At 44.3% G+C, this 21,540-nt stretch overlaps 1 protein-coding gene across 1 annotated transcript in view; it reads left to right on the plus strand.

Moving 5' to 3' along the window:
- Positions 1–21,540, plus strand: part of GCN1 (GCN1 activator of EIF2AK4) — a 61,012-nt gene that overhangs the window by 17,141 nt on the left and 22,331 nt on the right. Inside the window, exons 17-38 of the mRNA XM_034790860.1 lie at positions 654–729; positions 907–1,066; positions 2,119–2,308; positions 2,442–2,566; positions 3,033–3,211; positions 3,387–3,480; positions 5,338–5,451; positions 5,722–5,920; positions 6,803–6,958; positions 9,611–9,789; positions 11,020–11,100; positions 11,642–11,785; positions 14,499–14,626; positions 14,820–15,009; positions 15,331–15,401; positions 16,617–16,782; positions 17,947–18,141; positions 18,631–18,877; positions 19,585–19,706; positions 20,022–20,136; positions 20,554–20,733; positions 21,118–21,338. Of these exons, the coding sequence (XP_034646751.1) occupies positions 654–729; positions 907–1,066; positions 2,119–2,308; positions 2,442–2,566; positions 3,033–3,211; positions 3,387–3,480; positions 5,338–5,451; positions 5,722–5,920; positions 6,803–6,958; positions 9,611–9,789; positions 11,020–11,100; positions 11,642–11,785; positions 14,499–14,626; positions 14,820–15,009; positions 15,331–15,401; positions 16,617–16,782; positions 17,947–18,141; positions 18,631–18,877; positions 19,585–19,706; positions 20,022–20,136; positions 20,554–20,733; positions 21,118–21,338 (3,332 nt within the window). The remainder of the gene's footprint in view (positions 1–653; positions 730–906; positions 1,067–2,118; positions 2,309–2,441; positions 2,567–3,032; positions 3,212–3,386; positions 3,481–5,337; positions 5,452–5,721; positions 5,921–6,802; positions 6,959–9,610; positions 9,790–11,019; positions 11,101–11,641; positions 11,786–14,498; positions 14,627–14,819; positions 15,010–15,330; positions 15,402–16,616; positions 16,783–17,946; positions 18,142–18,630; positions 18,878–19,584; positions 19,707–20,021; positions 20,137–20,553; positions 20,734–21,117; positions 21,339–21,540) is intronic.

Below are 21,540 nucleotides of genomic sequence, written 5' to 3' on the forward strand. Positions count from 1 at the left end.
AGTTGCCTAACAATGCCAAACCATTTCTGATGACTTTCTGGTTGCCAAAAATCCCCACTTCCCCCTATCCAAATGCCAAAACCTCCAGCTTCTCTCAGCATCATCTATCATGCAGCTATATGTTGTTGAGACAAAAACCAGGGGCATGCGGAAACAGAGAATCCGAGAATGGCATAAATTAAGTAGCACAGCCTATTGTAGCAATAGTATTATATGCTCATTTTTGAATGAAGCTGCACCAGAATGCCACAGATACTAGGGCATTGCTGCGGAATTTAGGTCCATCATGTCTCGGGGTACACAAAGTCTTGTCTATAGCCCAGTTTCTATAACCTGTTATCAGATAAAAATTGTCCCCACTCACATTGCTCGGGGGAATCATACTAGAACCCTGCTAGTAAGAGTCCTGTTCAGTTACATTTGGTACTTCCAGTATGGACAAAATCTTAGTTGCTTGTGATACTGTTACCTCTTACACAGGATCAGTAGAGGATGTGTCTTGGCAGCTATGGAAGGATTGTTTTTTCAGATATGTTGTTCTGAAGTGTCCTGTGCGCTCTTTGTCTGCTCATAGGTTAAGATCCAGCCTCTTTAAACCCACAGCAAGTAAACCCTCACACTGTTTGTCTTACATGTCTTGTGTTTCTCTACAGCCATGTGCACGGTATTGCAGCTGACAGAGCGCCTCCTCTTGGATCATGCGCATCGGCTCCCTGAAAATAAAGTTCAGTACGTAGAAATTGTCTGTTTTAATCGGATGCAGTTAACTTGCTGAAGTACTAATGCAGGCAGTGGAGACGGGGGTCCTGGGACTTTACACAGAGAGGCTGGACTTTTTGATATCTACATGTCTGAATGTTCTGCCTGACTAGCTCCCTTGCTGAACTTGTTTCTCTCTGTTTTCAGACAGTACCACCGAGCCCTTGTTGCAGTACTGTTGAGCCGGAACTGGAATGTTCGTAGGCATGCCCAGAAGACGGTTAGGAAACTCTTGTCCTCACTTGGAGGGTACAAATTGGCCTATGGGATCTTGGAGGAGCTGAAAACAGTTCTCAAGTCTCATAAGGTGAATGATCACCAGGTCTATTCCCTTGCCACTAGTTCCTGGTGTCATGCGGATTCAGCCCCTGTAATTCCCTTGCTATTAATGTTGCTGCACAACATGATGTCAAAACCAGAATTTTGGCTTTATAAAGGCTGTTGTGTTAATGATCCCACATAACACCACTCCTTCCTTACTAGACTTCCATAAGTAACTGTACAGGTGTCCGGGTCATTTACCTTTCCTTGTGACCACAGTTGTCCTCACCATCCTTCCTGTGCCTCTGTTTGGGGAGGAAGACTTCCAGCTTCTATGTGCCTGTGTTCTTTTGTCTAAGTAGTTACCTATTATTTTCTCTGTCTCCTTTGTGAGGCCAGAGTACTCTGTTCCCTTTCTCGATGTGCCGGTTAGTAGCTGCCCTTAGCTAATAGTTCAGATGCACTGTTCAGGCTGTCTTTAAAAATTATGTATAATATGCACATTTTATTGGTAATTATTTAGAAATGAAAAAATAATAAAATAAGAGACCAAATTAAACACACTATTTGCTAGGCTGTGACTGTGTGTAATTATAAAGTAGATTGATTTGCAGTATCCAACCACCATAGGTGGGTTTTGCAAAAGCACCTACATGACTGTCAGTGAGACTTCTGCTCCTAAGTCACTTAGGTACTCCCTCCCAATGTCAGATGGATCCAAGATGCTTAGCAGAAGTTTTTTTGGTAAGGACGTTGCGGGGAATTACCCATTATACAGATTGGATGTATTTATTAGAGTGAACGTCCCCAAATCCATCCTCTAGGAGCGTGACTTATTTTATCCTGCCTTTCCCCACTGGTTGAGTTCAGAATAACCTTCCTTTCTCAGAGTTTCTCTTCCCTTTACATGGTTCTTAGTTCTGTGCTTCAACCACAGCCCCAGCCTTTATCTCTTCTTTCTTCCATAGTCTGCAGGTTCGCAATATTATCCGAGGCAGTTTGTTTGTTCCAATACAATTTTTTTTGTGCTGTGGAGAGAAGTGGCAAGGCCTTCAAAAATGTGCTCTGATGTGTTAATTGCAAGTTCTGTCTGTTCAGGTGCTGCCCGTTGAGGCTCTGGTGACAGAGACTGGAGAGCTGTCTGAGCTGGGGAAAACATACATACCCCCTCGTGTGCTTCAGGAGACACTGTGTGTGATCTCAGGTGTAGCAGGGCTGGAGGTGGACCGTACTGAGACAGAAAATCTAGCCCTGGAGATGCTGTTAGTGAGCCATCATCCTTCCTTGGGTGAGTGAAGGGACAAGACCATCCTACTGGCTACTAGGTGTTGGTGAGGGCTGCCTGGGGGGTTGCTTAGATTTCTTGGCAGTCCCTGCTCTGTATTTATTATGCCTATGTATTCCCATAAACATCTTTCCAGTGGAGGTGCAGTCTGGGCTTTGGCCAGTCCTCCTTATCAAGATGAAGATAGACCCCGAAGACTTCATTACCAAACAGCTGGATAAAATTCTACCCAGAATCACCACCCAGTCACCCATAAACCAGGTGACTAGCTTTTGCTTTTCCTGAACTATCTCCAAGGACATCTCAGTGGCAAAGGGTGGAGGTGATGAGAGAGGGAGAGTGGTCCATAGGGAGGGAGCTCTGTTCTGCCATGGGTGGGAGGGAAAGAGTGCAGGAATGAAAAAACCTTTTCCATAGGAGGTTGCAAGGGAAATGATGGGGCAGTGGCTGAGCTCTAGGCCTGGGTGAGGTGTCAGGAGCACCTTAGACAAGGAGCTCTTTGCTCGGAGAAAATGGCCTAGGGGAAAAATAGTTTGAGCCAACTCAGCAGGGACATAGTCTTGTGAATAACATGGTGAGACTGTTTCAGTGAACATGCATCCGACGAAGTGGGCATTCACCCACGAAAGCTTATGCTCCAATACATCTGTTAGTCTTAAAGGTGCCACAGGACTCTCTGTTGCTTTTTACTGACCACAGTGTGGTTTTTTTTTTTTTTTCTTGGCAGTCGTCCATGAATGCAGTGGGATCGCTCTCTGTACTTTCACCTCGCCGAGTGCTCCCTCTGCTGATCAGCACTATCTCAGCTTCTATGGAGAACCCAGCTCTGCGCCATGTGACTCGAGAAGAGTTTGCCATCATGCAGACACCAGAGGGGGAGCTGTTTGATAAATCCATCATACAGAGGTAAAGGCTTTTAATTCCCTGTGTAAATTGGAATGTGGAGGTCAGTTTCCAGTGGCTTCCAGTCTTAGGGTAAAGGGCTTCAGCAGCTGCTCATAGATGGGTGTTCCTGGGTTTTTAGCAGGAACCTTCTCCGTGTGCTTCATTGTGCTGATTCCTCTAAATACCTTTTTCTCAGTGCACAACAAGACAGCATGAAAAAGGCCAACATGAAGAGGGAGAATAAGGCTTATTCCTTCAAGGAGCAGATCATTGAGCTGGAGCTGAAGGAGGTGAGGCGATAGTAGCAGGACAACCCAACGCTGAAGGTTTTAATGACCAGCCTAGCTCATCTGTTTCATTGCATGGCTCTGTTGTGTGTGGGTGTGGGTATTGGTAGAAATGTAAATTTTTGGTGTCCAAATACCAGCTGTTAAAATTGATTTAAATGCATTCATATGCTGTGCAGTTTTAGTGATGTGAACGTGATTACAATGCAACCAGTATATAGTGCATGTGCAAGGGTCTCTTCTATCCTCATCTCTTATTTCATGCATCTTGTATAACAGTCGATTAATAGGTTCTCAGTAGGCGTTAACAGGACCTTGCGTTTTGGTAACAACTAGCAGATCCATTCAGTATGTACAGAATATGCTTCATGGGGAAAAGAACAGAGTAGAAGGAATTATGTCAGATTAATCAAAGGGCTCTTTTCGGACAGGTTGCCATATGTTTGATCGATGACCTGCCCAACCCTCATAGGAACAGGATGAGTATCGGTTCTGTCTACATGTGATGTTAATGTCTGGGAGAGTGCCTTTACAAATCTGACTGATGTACACAGTACATATAAGGATCACTTTATGGATTGAAATGTGTTGGCTTTAATAGCATCCAGCAATAATCAATCAATTCAGGTGACCCTAAAAGACCCGAGGTAACCCCTTCTCAACTTGTAAGAAAAAGGGCCTTTAACATTCTAGGGCTAACATATCAGCCTTCCAGAGCCCTCTTGCAGCTATCTGGCCTGACTTTGTGACAACGGGTAGTGCTGAGCTCAGGGCTGAGGTGGGGAGAGGACATCTCCTGCAAAGATCAGCATAGAACCAGTCCACATGCAACCTAAGACCAGAGCTCACACCGCCGTTGGGACTAAATGTGATAAACTGAAATCGTAGCAAGCAAATTAACACTTCTTGTGTCTGTATGAGAGACTAATTCCCATTATAAGAACAGGAATACTTGTGGCACCTTAGAGACTAACAAATTTATTATAAGCTTTCGTGGACTACAGCCTACTTATGCATCCGAAGAAGTGGGCTGTAGTCCACGAAAGCTTATGGTCTAATAAATTTGTTAGTCTCTAAGGTGCCACAAGTACTCCTGTTCTTTTTGCGGATACAGACTAACACGGCTGCTACTCTGAAACCCATCTAATTCCCATTATTGTATGGGACAAGTGGTAAATCCTGTTTAAATTGGGTAGCCTTATTCAAGTGTGAAAGTGTAATTTGCTGGAAAAAATCCCCCAGATTTATTTGGAGGCCTCTAATTTCCCTGATCTAGTCAGTGGAAATACTGCATACAGCTGTTGCCACTGAAAGGCAGTTCATTGAATAATTCCTTGCTGAACAAACGCTCGGCAAGACTGGTGCCTTGCTGCTGATGGGATGCTCTGTTGTGTTGTGAATTCATGGAGCTTCGTTCTGCATTTTAGGGCTTGTCTAGGTTTGAAATGCTGCAGCGCTTCAGTGTAGACACTACATATGCCAAAGGGAAGTGGTTTCCCATCAGCATAGGTAATCCACCTCCCCGAGAGTCGGTAGCTAGGTTGGCGGAAGAATTCTTCTGCTAATCTAGCGTTGTCTGTTTGGGGATTTAGGACAGTTTAAATACGTTAGGATTAGGAATGTGGCGCTTTCTCACCCCTGAGTGAGGAAGCTGGGTTGATCTAATTTTCAAGTGTAGACCAGCCCTTTGAGTAGGAGTTGTATGTCTTTGGAGCAGTGTTTTGATGTTGCCTTATGAGTAGCTAATTTTGAGTTGATTGCATTTTCTCTGTCTCCACCTCCTTCCCTCCCGCCCCACAGCCTGTGTGGAGAGGATAGTGGTGATAGTTCCTAAATAATGTCAATAACTCTCTCCTACAGGAAATAAAGAAGAAGAAAGGAATAAAGGAGGAGGTGCAGCTGACTACTAAACAGAAGGAGTTGCTGCATGCACAGCTGGAGAAGGAGTCTCAGATCAGAAAGCAACTGAAGGAGGCAAGTTACTGAATTTGCCTGAAATTGGACCTCTGCTCGCTCTAGGGTGGGGACAGGGGATGGTATTCGAATACTTTTGACTCAACACACTTCTGTCACCTCTGCAAACTGACATGAACAAATCATTTCAATTAAAAGAAAAGTTAATGAAAATGCAAGAACAACCAACAACAATCCATTTGCAGTTTTTCATCAGAAACAAAAGATTAAACCTCTTCCTTGATTTGCAGATAGTCTGTGGAGTAACCATTGCAATGATTTCTCTTGCAGCTTGATGGCGAACTGGAAGCAGCTCTAGGACTCCTGGATGCTGTTCTAAAGAGAAACCCTCTTGGTCTAACCCAGTACATCCCGGTTCTCATAGGCTCCTTCTTGCCACTGTTAAAATCCCCATTGGCTGCTCCCAGAATTAAAATCGCTTTCCTTTCCTTAGCTTCCTGTGTCATGCCTCCTCGACTGAAGACTTTCGGTTAGTGTCTGCAATTTGTTGTGTGTTTGTATCAAGATTTCTTGTTCAGGGAGTGCTTCTGTTATATGGGATTGTAATTGTTTTTTTTCTGGAACTCTTAAAGTGAATATAGAGTGTGTGAAATATGTTAGCTAGATAGCTCTGAAACCGCTTTGTTTTAGCAATAGAACAGATATGTCTGTCTGTCCTGGAATGGGCGTATCTGCCCCAGTATACTTCTTTCTCCGCACGCATTCATCGTTCAGTCCTTGGCTACCTTGTTGAGCTTGCCAAGCTGGGTACCAACTAATGTCAAACTTGATGTTTGTTCATTGGATGTGGAAATGGTCCGTAACTAGCAACTCATAGCAGGCCATCAGATGGCGCTAACAACTGACCTATGGCCCTTATGTGGAGAACTCTGAGAGAAACTTTGAATGCACAAGGCTTCTTTTCTTGGATTTCCTGATGGCTCTTGCAGAAACCAGCTCATTTCTGATCAGAGAATTAAACTAAATCTTCTTGGCTTAGCCTAAAATCTGATTGAAATGCACATAGATGGAGACATCTCTCATAAGCTGGAGAGCTTGTACTCTGTTCCCCCTACTCTCATCCAGCTGGTGTGAGAGCCCTTAGCTCTCTGGGTAGCAGTTCCTTCTCTCTGGAAGTTTGGTAACGGGTGCTGGAACGAGAGGTGCTGGGAGTGCGGCAGCATCCCCTGGCTGGAAGTGGTTTCCATCATATACAGGGCTTACAACTTTATTCAGTGGCTTTCAGCACCGCCACTATAAAAATTGCTCCAACGCCACTGGTTGATAATGTTTGGGGATTTATGTTTTACCTCTGGGGATGACTTTTATTGTTGGTATTTAGTCCACTCAAAGACTGTTTTATTATATTTAGGTACTTTAGTGAGTCATGTGACCTTACGCCTGATGAAACCGGCGTGTGAATTAGATGAATCCTGGTGCCAGGAAGAGTTGTCTACTGCCATTAACAGAGTTGTTAGCTTGCTGCATGCACACACCATCCCCAGCAGGACTGGCAAGGGAGAGCCAGGTGAGAGATGCTGGGGGGGTTTCCAGATGATTCTTTTTTAGATATTTGTACAGCCTCTTGTGAGCTAAAACTTCACATTTATTTCCCCCAGGTTAGATTGAAAAGCTCCTGTACTTACCAAAACCCCCAGTCTTACTCTTTAAGATTTTTCTGGTTGCAGTAATAGCAGTAACACATGTTGTCACAGGTACAATAAGTGCAAATATAAAATTGCTATCAATTATTCCTTTTTAGTTTTTCTTTAAAAAACACAACTAAAAACCCATAATACAAACAAATAATGCTACCCCAGAGTTCATACTAAGGCCCACATCCTGCAGAGGAATCTGTAAGCATGGTTCATAAATGTGTGCAAACATAGAATAATTCTTAGTATTCAGCACTGCTTAACAGAAGTGTTGACTAAGTGGCAAATATTAGACTAAGCAAAAAGAGGGAAAAAAAGGAGTGTTCATGATATCAAGGGCCTGAGTTGCCCCAGCTTGCTTGCCGTGTGAGCTGTGGCTGATCCTGGCTTCTAGGTTGTTCACCATCTAGCTTAACCTTTCTATTCCTGTCCCATTATGACCACTGTAATATCTTGGGATACAGCCTTACAGTTCTTTAGAGGAAATCTGGGATACAGCTTTATTAATATTTTTAAAGACCTTGTTACCCCAGTGCTTATAGTCCTTCACCCACCACGGTCAGCTTTTCTGTGGTTGCAGTACACTTACTCCTTACAGTTTAGTAAGCAATGGACCATGATGCTTTCCATTTCAATACATTGTTTAACATCTCAGTGATATTGCGACTCTGCGGTATATCATCTGTTTCAACTGTACTGTCTCATTAATATTTAGATCCATTTTAAAGTTTCTTTCCTGAAAGCGGCCATTACTGGATATAACCACGATACACATTTGTCCTCCCACTCAGCAGTTATTTGAACAAATGTCTGAGAACTTGCTCATTAGTAGATTGTTGTGCAAATCCTGTTGCATTGATAAATGCTTTCCCAGCTTTTCTGTTTGGAAATTGGATTTAACTCCTTTTCCCATTAGATTGAAGATTTTTAAACGCTGCAGTGCTTTAATGTCTCTTAATATCCAAAATATTTTTAATCTTTTAAATTCAGATTAATTTCTTGGTTTACCGTGAAATTACCCCTTCAAAAGTTGATGTAATCATCTGCTTCTGAAGCATCTGGGCATATTTTTACATACTTAAATACAGTAATTGTTGTTGTCTGCAACGAATGCAAAATAGCTTTCCTCCCTGATAAAGCCCCTTCCTTCTAACTGTAAAGAAATCAAGACCCCCTCCCCCCCCTTGCTTAAACCCATAGTCAAGCCAATGCTTGATCCATGATGAGATATGCCCTGAAGTTACCGTATTTTGGCTCTAGAGGGCTGCTAGAGAGAGCAAATTCCACAGCTGTGGCTTCGTCATCCGTGCTTCTTTTGTAGTAGTGTTAAATAATTAGCAGCTTCATAAGGAAAAAGGGTCATTAATAATTCTTCCTTGGAATGCTCTGACAGCTTGTGTGTCCTACATGAGAGAAACTGGCTTATAACACTGCAGTGCTGTCTCTGCACAGCTCTTTATTCTTCCATTTGATATTAAAATCTGCATTCACTGATAGAGCAAGTAGAAGGCAATCGTTTCTTCTGGGTATTCACGCTCTCTAACTGCTATCTGTTTTTAGCAATATTTGGAAAAGGACTGTAACTATGGTCCCATGGGAGGATTCTTATGAATACTGGTCCCTACCTAACCAGTGACTCTATTCATGCTGTACCCTGCAGTAAATAACACTTGACAGTATAGCCTGAAGCTGGGGATTAGGGTTATTTATTTTGCTAGCCTTTCTAATGCTTTATATTCTAATACCTCACTGTTTTGGACTGGCTGGGAGGAGTGTGTGTTTCACACTGTTCTAAAGCTGATTCACTATGAGAGAAAAAGACTCAGCTGCCAAACAACTGGAGTTCTAAATGGTTTATTTGTCAAGCCTCAAACCAGAGTTAACAGAGTCTTGTCCCCTGGAATCCATGTGACGGCTTTGAGGGGATGGTCTGGCTAGGATGCTTGGGTACTGTGTAAAAGCAGTACAGCTATTGATGCCGAGCTCAGCATCTCATCTTTTTGCCTCTGAATTTCAGTGATTCCTCTTACTCTTTTTGTGCTTTTTCTGCACGGTCCTAAGTGTCTGACATCATTTGAGCTCCTAATGTCACTCAATGAAAAGCCCAGCACACTAATATAAAATGCACCAGCACTGAGAGCAGGCATCTCAGACTTGCCCAATACTGGGGCCTGAATGCCACTGCTGTTGAAGTGAAACTACAGTGTGACGGTGGTTAGGCAGGTGGTAAGCTGTGATTGCTGCTTTAGAATAGCTAAGAATTGTGCACACTTTGCTACGTTTCTTACCCTGTCGCCCAAGTCCACTTGTTACATCTTGTCTCTTTTAGACTGTAAGCTCTTCGGGGCATTTATTGTGTTGCCTAGCACAATGGGGCCCAACTCGGTTGTGGCCTTTAGGCGATACCACAATATAAAAGTTAAAGAATAATAAATTAATCTCTTGCATATCTACAGAGTAAATGACGGCCCAAGAGACTGCTGTGCTCACAGGATTTCTTCTTTCTCTCTCCCTACCCATTGCAGGCACTGCATCGTTATCAGCCCCAGCATTTTCCTTAGTCTTTCCTCTCTTAAAGACAGTGCTGACTGAGACGCCCAATGATAGTGAAGAGAAGGAGGCACTCATGGTCAAGATCCTGCAGATCCTTACAGTCCATGCTCAGCTGAGATCAGCAAGTGGCCAAACGTCACTGGTGGATGAGGTCAGTGTTCATCCATTCCCCAGGCCTGGGAACTGGAGGAATGTGAGGAGATCACTTTGAAGATAATGGCATTAAAGATTAGAGAGTTGCCAAGGAGTGGTTAATGGGGGCACTGATACCTTCAGCGAGAAACCCTGGGATGAAGAGTTCTGTGCAGCTACTAAGTTGTTCCTTCAGCAAAGCTTGCTATTTATTGTATGTGAAAATATCAGTGATTGTATGCAGTTGTTGTGTCAGTCCCAGGATAGTAGAGGGACAAGGTGGGTGAGGTAATATCTTTTATTGGACCAACTTCTGTGGGTGAGAGTGTGTAAGCGCGAAAGCTTGTCTGAGCTCTTCCTCAGGCCTGGGAAGAGTATTCAGAAAGTCACAGCTAAACACAAGATAGAACAGATAGTTTAGTGTAAGTAGTTAGCACGTATCTATCGGTATTTAGCTGTCATACTCTGAGTGCCTTTCCCAGACCTGAAGAAGAGCTCTGTGTAGATCGAAAGCGTGTCTGTCTCTCTCTCTCCCCAACAGAAGTTGGTCCTGTAAAAGATACTCCCTTGCCCACCTTGCGTCTCGAATATCAGTGAAGCAGTTTCCCTAGCTCCCTGCTGCTGACTTGCTCTGTATCCCCTGTTCTTAGACAATCGGTCTGAGACTTGTTGTTTTGAGAGAATTCACAAGCTGGCAAGTTGATAAGGGTTTATAGGGAGTATCTGTTTCTTTTTCACAGCCTCTTAGGCTTTATGTGGTAGACTTTAGCACACATTTGGTGCTACACAAATAATCTGATTTCTCCTTGTTCAGATACGTTTTTCATTTGATGGTAGAGGACCTAACCATCACTACTTGCAAATAGCTTAGTCACATATTACTTTCCCTTCAGAAGCCCTTCAGTGTCTCTGTCGTAGATATTTTGAAGGTGTCTATCCTCTTGGTACTGAATTGCCTAGCTAAACTCACTATCCCAGCGTCTGCCAGCTGGCTATTTTGTATATGGATTAGTTTGAATTAATCCCTAGGAGTGTTATGGATAAAGCAAATTCCTACTGTGTGTCAGATGTAATGATTCAAGATCTTTTTCTCACTGGTGTAGGAGGAGTGCAGCTGGCATTGGAGTGGGTGTCCTTCCTGCCCAGCTAAATTGCTAGCACTGGATTTTCTCTGTCTCTTACCTTTTGGGGTTACATTTGAACAAATTAGAGTGGCAAGACGTTATTTTTTTTTTCTCCCCCTTCCTAGAATGGCCCTGAGTTACTGCCTCGCACAGATATGCTGCTGTTGCTGACCAGGGTGATTGGAACAGGTTCTCCGCGGTTACAGGTGAGCTGTCCACTTGGTCTAGCAGTATAGACCCAGCCTAAGCTGCATCAACAGCTAAACCTAAGAGATATATCCATCACTTCTAAATCTCTGAGGCTGGATGTTCACGTACCACCAGTTGTTTTATATGGTGTCAGTATCTGAGGATAACAAGCCTTTGTTTCTCCTCTATTGGACCAACTAGTTCTTCCCCATTTCCCCCTGAGTTTGTCCCTTTTATTTCCTCTCTAAGGCCTTGTGTGGTGGTCCTTGTCCCTCCAGCAAAGCAGTGTAGAAGTGGCTCCCTTCAGAGTCCAACTACACTGCTCATTCTGTATTGGCCAGGATGCTGATGGGGAGGAGAGGCAGAAAAGCCTTTCCCAGCTAGAAAGCAAAGCACCAAGTCTCTTCCTGGCTGCACATTGCACTGCCACTGGACTGTCTGTTAGATTTTTTTCCTTTGTTGCGGTGTAGTCAGATCCACCTATATTTTATTTATGATGAGTGCAATGGGACAGAAGGCTAGCAATAGGATCTCTAATGCTTTGTAATCGTGTTTCAGGTTCTGGCTTCCAATACACTGACAGCTCTGTGCACCAGCAGCAGTGGAGAGGATGGCTGTGCCTATGCAGAACAGGAAGAGATTGATGTGTTACTCCAGGCCCTGCAGTCTCCATGCATGAATGTTCGAGATGCCGCTCTCAGGGTAGGTGTGAAACATTTGTTCTGACTTCCCACTTAAACTCGGAGCTCTCTAAGTCCTTTGTGCAGGCTGCCAACCTCCTGATTGGGATAGTTGCCATCATTTGTTAAGCGGGTCTTTGGGCTAAGCTCTGTAGGGGGAGACTGTGACTACTAAATGTTCCAACTATGGACAGTCAGAACGTTATTAATTGCATTAAAGGGTCTGCACTGGGTTTGTGGTTCAAATAGCAGTTTTGGCTTATCCTTGTCTCCTTCCCCATACAGCTGTGTAACGCTTTAACGTTCTGATTGCCCTTAAATAATGATAGGAGGAGCTGGTAGCTCTGCCTATAGTAAAGGTTGCCTGATGCTTCACATTGGAAGACTTTATTTCTGGTTGCTTATAACTTTGCCAAACTTTGGGCCATTTGGGCTGAAATCTTCCTTGTCTGCCTCAGGCTGAATGTTTTTAGAAAGTTTCAGCAAAAATGGGTCAGCCATTTCTGAGACTGGGATAAGGGGACAAGAGGTTGTTTTGTCCAAGTTAAAAATTCTTACTGCAGATTTGCTGAGAAGCTTAAGCACCTCCATGCTTTGGAGCAGGGACTTGAAATTTGGCAGGAAGGGGGTCCCTCTGGTATCAGACATGTCTCGCTTACTGTTCCCATTTAAAAAAAAACAACAAAACCTGTCCAAATTTTGGCCAAGTTATGAGCATGTGCAAACAGTTTCTTCCAAGCTTAATAGAGACTGGTTAGCATTTTGGCAGCTAGTTTTCTGAAGAGTCTGTTTGCATGGGGCATGCTGCATCCCTGGGCTGCAGGAGCTCAGCAGGCCTTTCCATGCAATTGCTGCTCATCATTGTAGCACCAGACACAGGAACTGAGAGCAGAGAGACTTTTGTGCTCTCAGTGCTTTCCCTGCTGGCATCTGGGCAGCGTGGAGGAGGTGGCTTCCTGACTCAAATGCAGAAAGGACAAGAGCTGGACTGGGTGTGGGATGCAAAGGGTACAGAGGGAGTAGATTGGGATGAAGAGCATGAGGAGTGGGCACAGGACTGGATCTGGGAACTGGTGCAAGGAGTGGGTGGATACTGGGATTGGTCAGCCAAGGAGACAGGGTCTGGGAGAAGAGATGGCTGAGATTAGACAACGTTGGGAAATTTGGGATGAGGAGCCAGGATTGGGGGAAGACTGGGATTTGGAGGGAAAAGGAGACTTGGACTTGGATGAGGGAGGGGCAGAAAGAGTCAGTGTCAAGCTTGAGGATGAAAAGGGCAAAAGGGTCTGTAGTCACTAGAGCCGGGGTTCTGAAACTTCATTGCACTGCGACCCCCTTCTGACAACAAACATTTCTACATGACCCCAGGAGGGAGGACTGAAGCCTGAGCCCTGCTGCCCCGGGCCGGACAGCCAAAGCCGAAGCCCAAAGGCTTCAGCCCCAGGCGGGGGGCCTGTAACCTGAGCCTCACCACCCAGGGCTGAAGCCCTCGGGTCCCAGCAAGTCTAATGCCAGCCCTGGCAAACCCATTAAAATGGGGTCACAACCCACTTTGAGGTCCCGACCCACAGTTTGAGAACCGCTGTACTAGAAAGCGCTTCTCTCCAGAACTTGAAATGTAACTCCGTATTCCTGAGTTTTTGATATTTCTTTGTTGTCAGCAAGTATCTGTGAAACTCCACTGGCAAAGTGTATGTCTCAGGTTGCACACACCATCTTAATTCTGACACCTCTGAACTTTTGAGTGCTTGACTTTGCAATCCTAACATTGTTTTAATGAGGCTTTTTTGTGTAGTTTATGTTATGCTGGTGTTTCGTTATCCAGCTCGAGAGCACAAGTGTTCTGACGGAAGAAAGTCTAGTTGCCTTAGTGCTTTTATTCCCCTTGAATCCTGACATGGACTTACTTTGAAGAATAAATTTCCTCCTAGCATAGTATAAGAGTTGTCCCCAACCCTGGAGTCCTGTCCAGTGCTAGACACCTACTAGAACTCTACTTCTTGGTGCTCTATTGTGGAAAAGCAAGTTCAGGCGAGCATCTTCCTCCGAGTGTGCACAGCATTACTCGGATAATTCTTTCCCCTTTTATGGGATTTCTCACCATGGCAACAATTGCAAATGACTGTATATTGTCCTATTCAATGTAGGTGTGATTTCTGTCTTTTATTGGGCTCCTGATCTAGGCAATTACCTAGGCCTGGACTTCTAAGCAGCTGAGCGCTATTGCTTGGCTGCTGTACCTAATTACATTGGTTTTATGTTCTCCTAATCCCTCCTTCTTAGTCCTCAGTCACTATTTTACTGGTGATTATTGAGCAACTGGATGGCAATATAACTTCCCTGTTAAATTACAAAGTGTGTTCTTCAGAAAGGTGAATGTAACACTTCTTTTGTGTGAGAATGCTGAAATGGTTCTTTAATCAAGTGTTAGTCTCTTTGCATGGCTGTGAGATGGCACTCACACAGTAAAATTGAAATAGTTTCCCTCCGCTCCCCCCACACTATCCCCTTTGCCTATCTATTACCCTGTCTCTGGCACTCATTTTGTGCAATTTGCAGCAGCTTTTGGCAAAATGAAAGAAGTGTCAAGACGTTCTTCATTAGAAAGTTAATTTAATCGATCCCTAATTTTCCTTTACATGGAAGATTTCCTGTATTATGATTGAAGGTCATCTCTGCCAAGGATGGCGGTAGAGCCCAGACATTTGCACTGAATGTCCTATCATTTCATTCAGGGACTAATGGCGCTGCAGATGGTGCTACCAACACCTGACAGTGATGAGAAGAATGGATTGAATCTGCTGCGCCGGCTCTGGGTGGTCAAGTTTGATGTGGAAGATGAGATTAGAAGACTGGCAGAGAGGTGAGAACTGTACTCTATTTAGTGGATTGTAACAGTGATGCTTATTTGCCTTCCCACATGGGGTCTTACACCGAGGATCTGTGTAGGTCTTGCCCCCAAAAGGGTGCAACTTTAGATCTGTCTGGTGTTCTGTGTTTAGGGGGATCTCTAGTTGTCTGAAGAATGATCAATCACCTCTTTGTGTTACTTGCAGGCTGTGGGAATCTATGGGTCTGGAGTTGCAGCCTGATCTCTGTTCCCTGCTGATCAAAGATATTATCTACTACGAGGAAGCAGTGCGTCAAGCTGGTGCTGAGGCTCTTTCCAAAGCGGTAGAGCAGTATCGAAACCAAGCAGCTGAAGTCATGAGTAAACTTATGGAGATTTACCAGGAGAAGCTCTATGTAAGTAGCTGCTCTTGTGTGGAGTTACAGGCACAAATCACACATGCTCAGTGTTATGTCCTTTTCTTACTCAGTCTGTGCACTTACCACATTCTTCTGTTAGCACCGTCATATATGTCCTTTATTTTTTGTTAAATGTGGCATTGCAGATGTGGGAGGCATCATGGATCTAAATTCTGTAGGCTAAAGAGAGGAAACTAGACCAAGCTGCTAATAAACTTCTGCTATAAACTTTGTTTTTTTCCCTTCATGTTTTGTGTGTGTGTGTATATATCCTTGGAAAGGCATGCTGATTAAACGTATCCATTTCCCCACTCGCAGAGGCCACCTCCAGTTTTGGATGCTCTGGGACGGGTGATATCTGAGTCTCCACCTGACCAGTGGGAAGCAAGGTACTGTCTCTCTTCAGATTCTGCTCTTCACTTCCAGTGCTTCCTAAATGAGATGCTTCAGGCTTTTGCTCATGTTATTGTAGGTGAGAGGGCAGTGTATGGTCCAGGGAAGTGTTTGAGGAGTAAACTGCATTTGTACCAACTGGTGATTGTGGTCGTCTCCCCTATTGTGGGACACTTGTCCCTCTCAGAGCAAACTGTGCAGACCAATACAGCTTTGCATATTCTTCTGGAACATTTCTAGATCCATCAGACCATGGGTGGCATGTGGATCGCTGGCTGCGGGAGGCTAGCCCCCAGCTCTGCCCCTTCCAGCTGAGGCCCTGCCGCATCTCAGAGCCTCCCACCCCAGCCACCGGCCCCTGCCCCAGGCTAGCGGCCCCAGTCCCGGAGCGCCAGGCGGGCAGGCAGTGTGGCCCCAGAGCGCCAGGCGGGCGGCCGCGGCCCCAGTGCCATCCTGAGCTGGAGCCGCTCCACAGAGGAATTGTAAAGAGCAGGAAGTAGGAGGGGGCCTGGGGGCGGAACATGGGCAGAGCCACACATAGCTGTTTGGGAAGGCACAGCCTTCCCCAGCCTATGATACCTGCCACCCATGTATCAGACTGTTGGTCTTCACAAATTTATCCCTGTCAGTCTCATAAGAACAGAATCTTTTCCTGTCAAAATGGCTCGTTTGTGGTTTATGTCAACAGATTCTCAGTCTCTGTTCCATGCTCAATCATTTGTGTCAAGAATAACAGTGCTAGCCTTAGTGAACTGGATAAATTCCAACTTGGATACTTATATTCTGCCTACTTAAACGCTTTCTGTAGTTTTAATTGGATAGAGTATTAAACGAATCTGTTCTTTAGTGCTTATGTGCACTGTTATACGCCTACTGCCTGTCAGTGGTAGATTAAGTGATCCTTGTGTTTGGGTTTGGGTAAAGTGCTTGAGATCCTTCAGCTGAAAGTTTCTGTATGAATGCCAGATTATTGTTCCTTTGGGAACTTGCAGCAGGGAGCTGAAAGTGAAATGGTGGTTGCTGCTCTGGGATAATCACTTTGGGAAAATTGGCACAGCTGCTGAACTATCTGAAATGTTACGGTTCCATGACGTTCTCTCTGTTAACTGTTGGAATTGGAAGTGTGATAGCTGCAAAAAACAAGCGCTTACAAAAGTCACTGGTCTGAATCATGGAAGTCCAATTCATACATAATACATTTTTTTATACAGATGTGGCATAGCCTTGGCCTTGAACAAACTCTCTCAGTACCTGGATAGTTCTCAGGTGAAGCCCCTTTTTCAGTTCTTTGTACCTGATGCCCTCAATGACCGGAATACTGAGGTCCGGAAGTGCATGCTAGATGCAGCTCTTTCTACACTCAATACCCATGGCAAGGTAAGCTCAAATTCTCCTTCCCTTAAAGATGGGAATAAACATGAGTGGGACTTGGATACTGCGGTGAAGCCTCTATATTAGATAAAGCCATTGGTACAAAGTAACTGTTGAAAACCTTCATCTAATGAGAATTTCTTTCTCAAACAATTTTAAAATACATTACAGTAGTGACCAGTACAGACTAACAGCCTAAGATTCTCCTCTCACTTACACTATGATAAATCAGAAGTTTAAATGTAGTTGAAGTGACTGGAATTGAAATGGTGTAAAACTGGTGCAATAAAAGCAGAATTGGACTATACTATTAAACAAAGGTAAGTAGTAATAACTGCTGTGAAGATGTGGCAGTGAGCACCATCAGAGGCTGCCTGTGTCTGACAAGATGTCACGTGTATAACTTCAATCTCATGATGCCAGCATCTGAGAACTATATATATAACCCCTTATATATATAATGTAGGAGGCCTTGCATACAAACCTTAGACCCTTTGGCATTTTAAAAATGAATCAAATAAAAAAACCCAAAGTTAAAGAAAATACATGTTTAGTGTAGTAAAAATATATGGTATTTCACATGTAGCTGGTGTATGGATCTGTCAAAAAAAGATGAGTTGTCAAACCCAAAGCACTGCGCCCTGGATGGATTTGGGAGGGGAGAGTTGGAACTCCCTCATCCAGGCTTCAAGGGGTCTCTTTGTGATCACGCCGTTCCTGCAGTCAAGAAGAACTTGAGTATTGTCACCTAGCTAGTGCTCTTAGTCGCCAGATGAGCAATATGAGGTGCACTTTCCTCTTTCGCTCCCAGCTCCTACTAATTCAGGGAACAAGAGAATGGGTGCTGAAATCCAAACCAGCTCTCCCACATGGTAATGCCCACCATTTCACTGGGCTGGCAGGTTTGTGTATCTATTTTTTTTTTTTTTAATATTTAAGAACTAACTGCTCTTTCAGAGGAAATAGCCATAGCCTGTAGGATACCACATGGTCCTAAATGCTGTAGTGTATGTGATATCTCTGTATGGAAAACGAACTGTAAATTGAGACTCTCATAATTGCATAGTTTTAGCCTCTGATAAGGATAACGAGTTCTCGCTGAGCAGAGAAAACCTTGCTCTGAGAGTGGACTTTAGTAGCAGGTGACATGTTCTACATTTTATTTTTCAGGACAATGTTAACTCTCTCTTGCCGGTGTTTGAAGAATTCCTGAAAAATGCTCCAAATGATGCCAACTACGATGCCGTCAGACAGAGTGTGGTCATTCTGATGGGCTCCCTGGCAAAACATCTAGACAAGAGTGACCCTAAAGTGAAACCAATTGTTGCGAAATTGATAGCAGCCCTGTCTACTCCATCCCAACAGGTACCTCCTTTCAAAAGTTCTCAGGAGCCAAGCAGAAGCAGGTAATTCTCTTACACTTTCAGGGAATTCATCACTCGCTGTCATCCCTGTGCCTGGAAATATGGACTCCAGGCACAACAGGAGTAGTGAGTTACAGAGCAATGGCTTTAGAGTGTTATAAAGGGAATGTGTATTCTCTAAGCCAGTGGCTTTCAGCCTGTGCTCCACGGACCTCTGATGGTCTGTAGACTGTCTAAGATTTCCAAAGAGGTCCACACCTCCATTTGAGATGTTTTAGGGATCCAAAAATGAGAAAAGGTTGAAAATCATGGGTCTGAGCAGTTACACTCTGAAGTCAAACATGGGTTCAGATTCAGAAACATGAGAAGGCAGAAACCTGTCGCGGGGGACACATACCAGTGGCTCAGCAAGGTGAGTGGTGGGGACAGGTTATAGTGTTAGTGACATACACCTTGTGATATGTTGGATAACTAGTGGGTTTTTCCGTAGGTCCAGGAGTCTGTTGCCAGCTGTTTACCACCTCTTGTGCCTGCAATTAAAGACGATGCAGGAGGAATGATACAGAAGCTAATGCAGCTGCTTTTAGAGTCTGATAAGTATGCTGAGCGCAAAGGTGCAGCGTATGGACTGGCAGGCTTGGTGAAAGGCCTTGGCATCCTTTCTCTCAAACAGCAGAAGATGATGACCACGCTGACTGATGCCATTCAGGATAAGAAGAACTTCCGCCGGCGAGAAGGTGGGTGGCAGGCCCTCTCCTCTCCATCTTTTTGAAGTTTTCTATATTTGATCTGCTGACACTTGTACCAGACATACTGATACCTGTACTTCCTCCATGTACTTGGGACTGACTGACTTGCCTAGGAAATCCTGTATCTGGTTACTCTTTTCCCCTCAATTGATACTGTTAAAGTGGGGAATGTGGGTCTCCTGAAACCTTGATTTTTCTCTCGTACAGTATATTTTAAAACAAACAAAAAACCCCACCTCACAATGGAGTAGAGGAAGGGGTCTTAGTCTCTGGAATGTGTCCTCACTTTCATCTCAGAGAAGGGTGTTGCTAGGGAGGTTCTTGCTTCACTCAGGGCAGTAAGGATAGGTGTGTAAGTTGGTCCAGAGGTGGCGATGGGTTTTTAAAACCTCTTCATTGCATTTGCTGCTGAATGTTTTCCATCCTTATTTCTCTTTCCTTCACTCTGATCCTAACTTACACTGGGACTCAGAAGGCTGCCAAGCTTCATTTTTAATGCTATCAGCCTCTGCGCCTTCTTTGGGGAGCAGAAGTCCCCAACACAATCCTTCCCTCTGGTTTAAGGAGGGAGAATGAGATGCCCTGGAGGTTTCCGGATTCAAGTTTCCCACAAAAAATTACCTCTTAGCTCCTCAGGCAAATCTGATCCCACCTAGAGTGGTGTATTATTTCCTGATTATCCTGTCTTTTTCTAGGGGCTCTGTTTGCCTTTGAGATGCTCTGCACCATGCTTGGGAAGCTCTTTGAGCCCTATGTGGTTCATGTGTTACCCCATTTGCTGCTTTGTTTTGGAGATGGAAACCAGTATGTGCGAGAGGTGAGTAAAAGGTTTCTGAGAACCAGGAATGTGAGAGGTGGTAGCAAAAACTATTCTTATTCTGAATAACTATTTAAATTAAAAAAAAAAACAACCCTTGTACAAACCACAGGCTAGTAGAACTTGGTTTCATTGATAACCAATAGCATCGTATTCCACTGGGCATTAACTCTAGGTTGGGGCTGTCTTTTAACTAGCTATACTGTTGGACAGCCACACTATTTTACCCCAGGGCCATGTTCCCACTGGCTCTTTAAAGAAGTGGGAGAAACCAGCAGTGAGGCAGATTGTAAATGTCCTCTTTCCTCCTTCGAGGCTGCAGACGACTGTGCCAAGGCAGTGATGAGCAACCTCAGCGCTCATGGCGTGAAGCTGGTGCTACCATCACTTCTGGCGGCACTTGAAGAGGAGTCTTGGAGAACCAAAGCTGGTATGGACTAGTGTTTGACTCTGCTATAGTTCAGAGGAGCTTGAAGTTCACTGAAACACCACTTGTCTGGTTTATTCTTTCATCCCAGTGAATGCTGTGAGATCTTGTTCTCTTTGTTATGCTACAGCGGAGCATGTAGCTTTTGGAATGAATGCTTCATTTATCATCTGTCTCAGAACATATTTAAGCAGCATTTTCTTGTGACTGGATTCTAAGAAACGTTCTCTTGCAGATATAGAGGTAGCTGAAGAGCAGGAATCTTGCCCTGCCGCCCCTTTTTAAAACTTCCCATTATTTAAAAACCTCAGCAATGTGTGCGTTTTCTGGACTATTGCTCTGTGCGGGGCTGAGTTTGAGTTGAACACTGCCATTGCCAGTCTCTTCCGTTGCATTAATTTTCTCTTACTCTGTGTTCAGGGTCCGTGGAGTTGCTGGGGGCTATGGCATACTGTGCCCCAAAACAGCTCTCTTCCTGCCTGCCAAATATCGTGCCAAAGCTCACTGAAGTGCTCACGGACTCCCATGTAAAAGTGCAGAAGGCAGGACAGCAGGCTCTTAGGCAAATTGGCTCTGTTATCAGGAATCCAGAGATCCTGGGTAAGAACAGTGTGTGTATCTGTTGTTTGATTGCTCGAAGCATCCTGATATGAGACTCTAGTTCATAACCATGTCCTAGAGCCAGGACCCTTTTAGTTTATGTTCACATTGAATCATATAAACTTGAAACAAAATCCACTTTTAGAAAGGTATAACCTGAAAACTGCAACCCAAGTGTCTGTTTTTTATGCTTTCTAAATGTTCTCTGAATCTTCTCAGCTAATGTCAATAGGGCTCCCTTTGCCACTTCTCACTTTGTCATTCTTTAGAAGGATTAGCACTTCTTTGGGTGGGCGCGAGGACACCTGCTGTGGCTGAAGCTGTCTCACTTGTCTGTTCCATGTACAAACATAGCATTTTTCTCTCCCATTTTGAAATGTGTAGCAATTGCTCCAGTACTGTTGGATGCACTCACTGACCCATCCAGGAAGACCCAGGAGTGCCTGCAGACCCTGCTGGATACCAAGTTTGTCCATTTCATTGATGCGCCATCTCTGGCCCTCATTATGCCCATTGTTCAGAGAGCCTTTCAAGATCGTTCCACAGACACCAGGAAAATGGCTGCCCAGATCATTGGAAACATGTACTCCCTGACTGATCAGAAGGTATAGTGCTGGGGAGATCTTCGCTTACTGTGGAGAGGAGAAATAGACTAACAGAGCAAGAGACTGGGAATTTTTTATTGGTGCCTGGGGTTTTGTTCTTGGTAAGGGTAATAAGAGAGCTCTGAACAGTTCCACTGACTAAACATGGATAATATGTGAGCAAGTGACTTCTGCAAAGATAATGAAAATCCTAGCGTAGTTG

This window comes from Trachemys scripta, chromosome 15, assembly GCF_013100865.1.
Source record: "Trachemys scripta elegans isolate TJP31775 chromosome 15, CAS_Tse_1.0, whole genome shotgun sequence".
Lineage (NCBI taxonomy): Eukaryota > Metazoa > Chordata > Testudines > Emydidae > Trachemys > Trachemys scripta.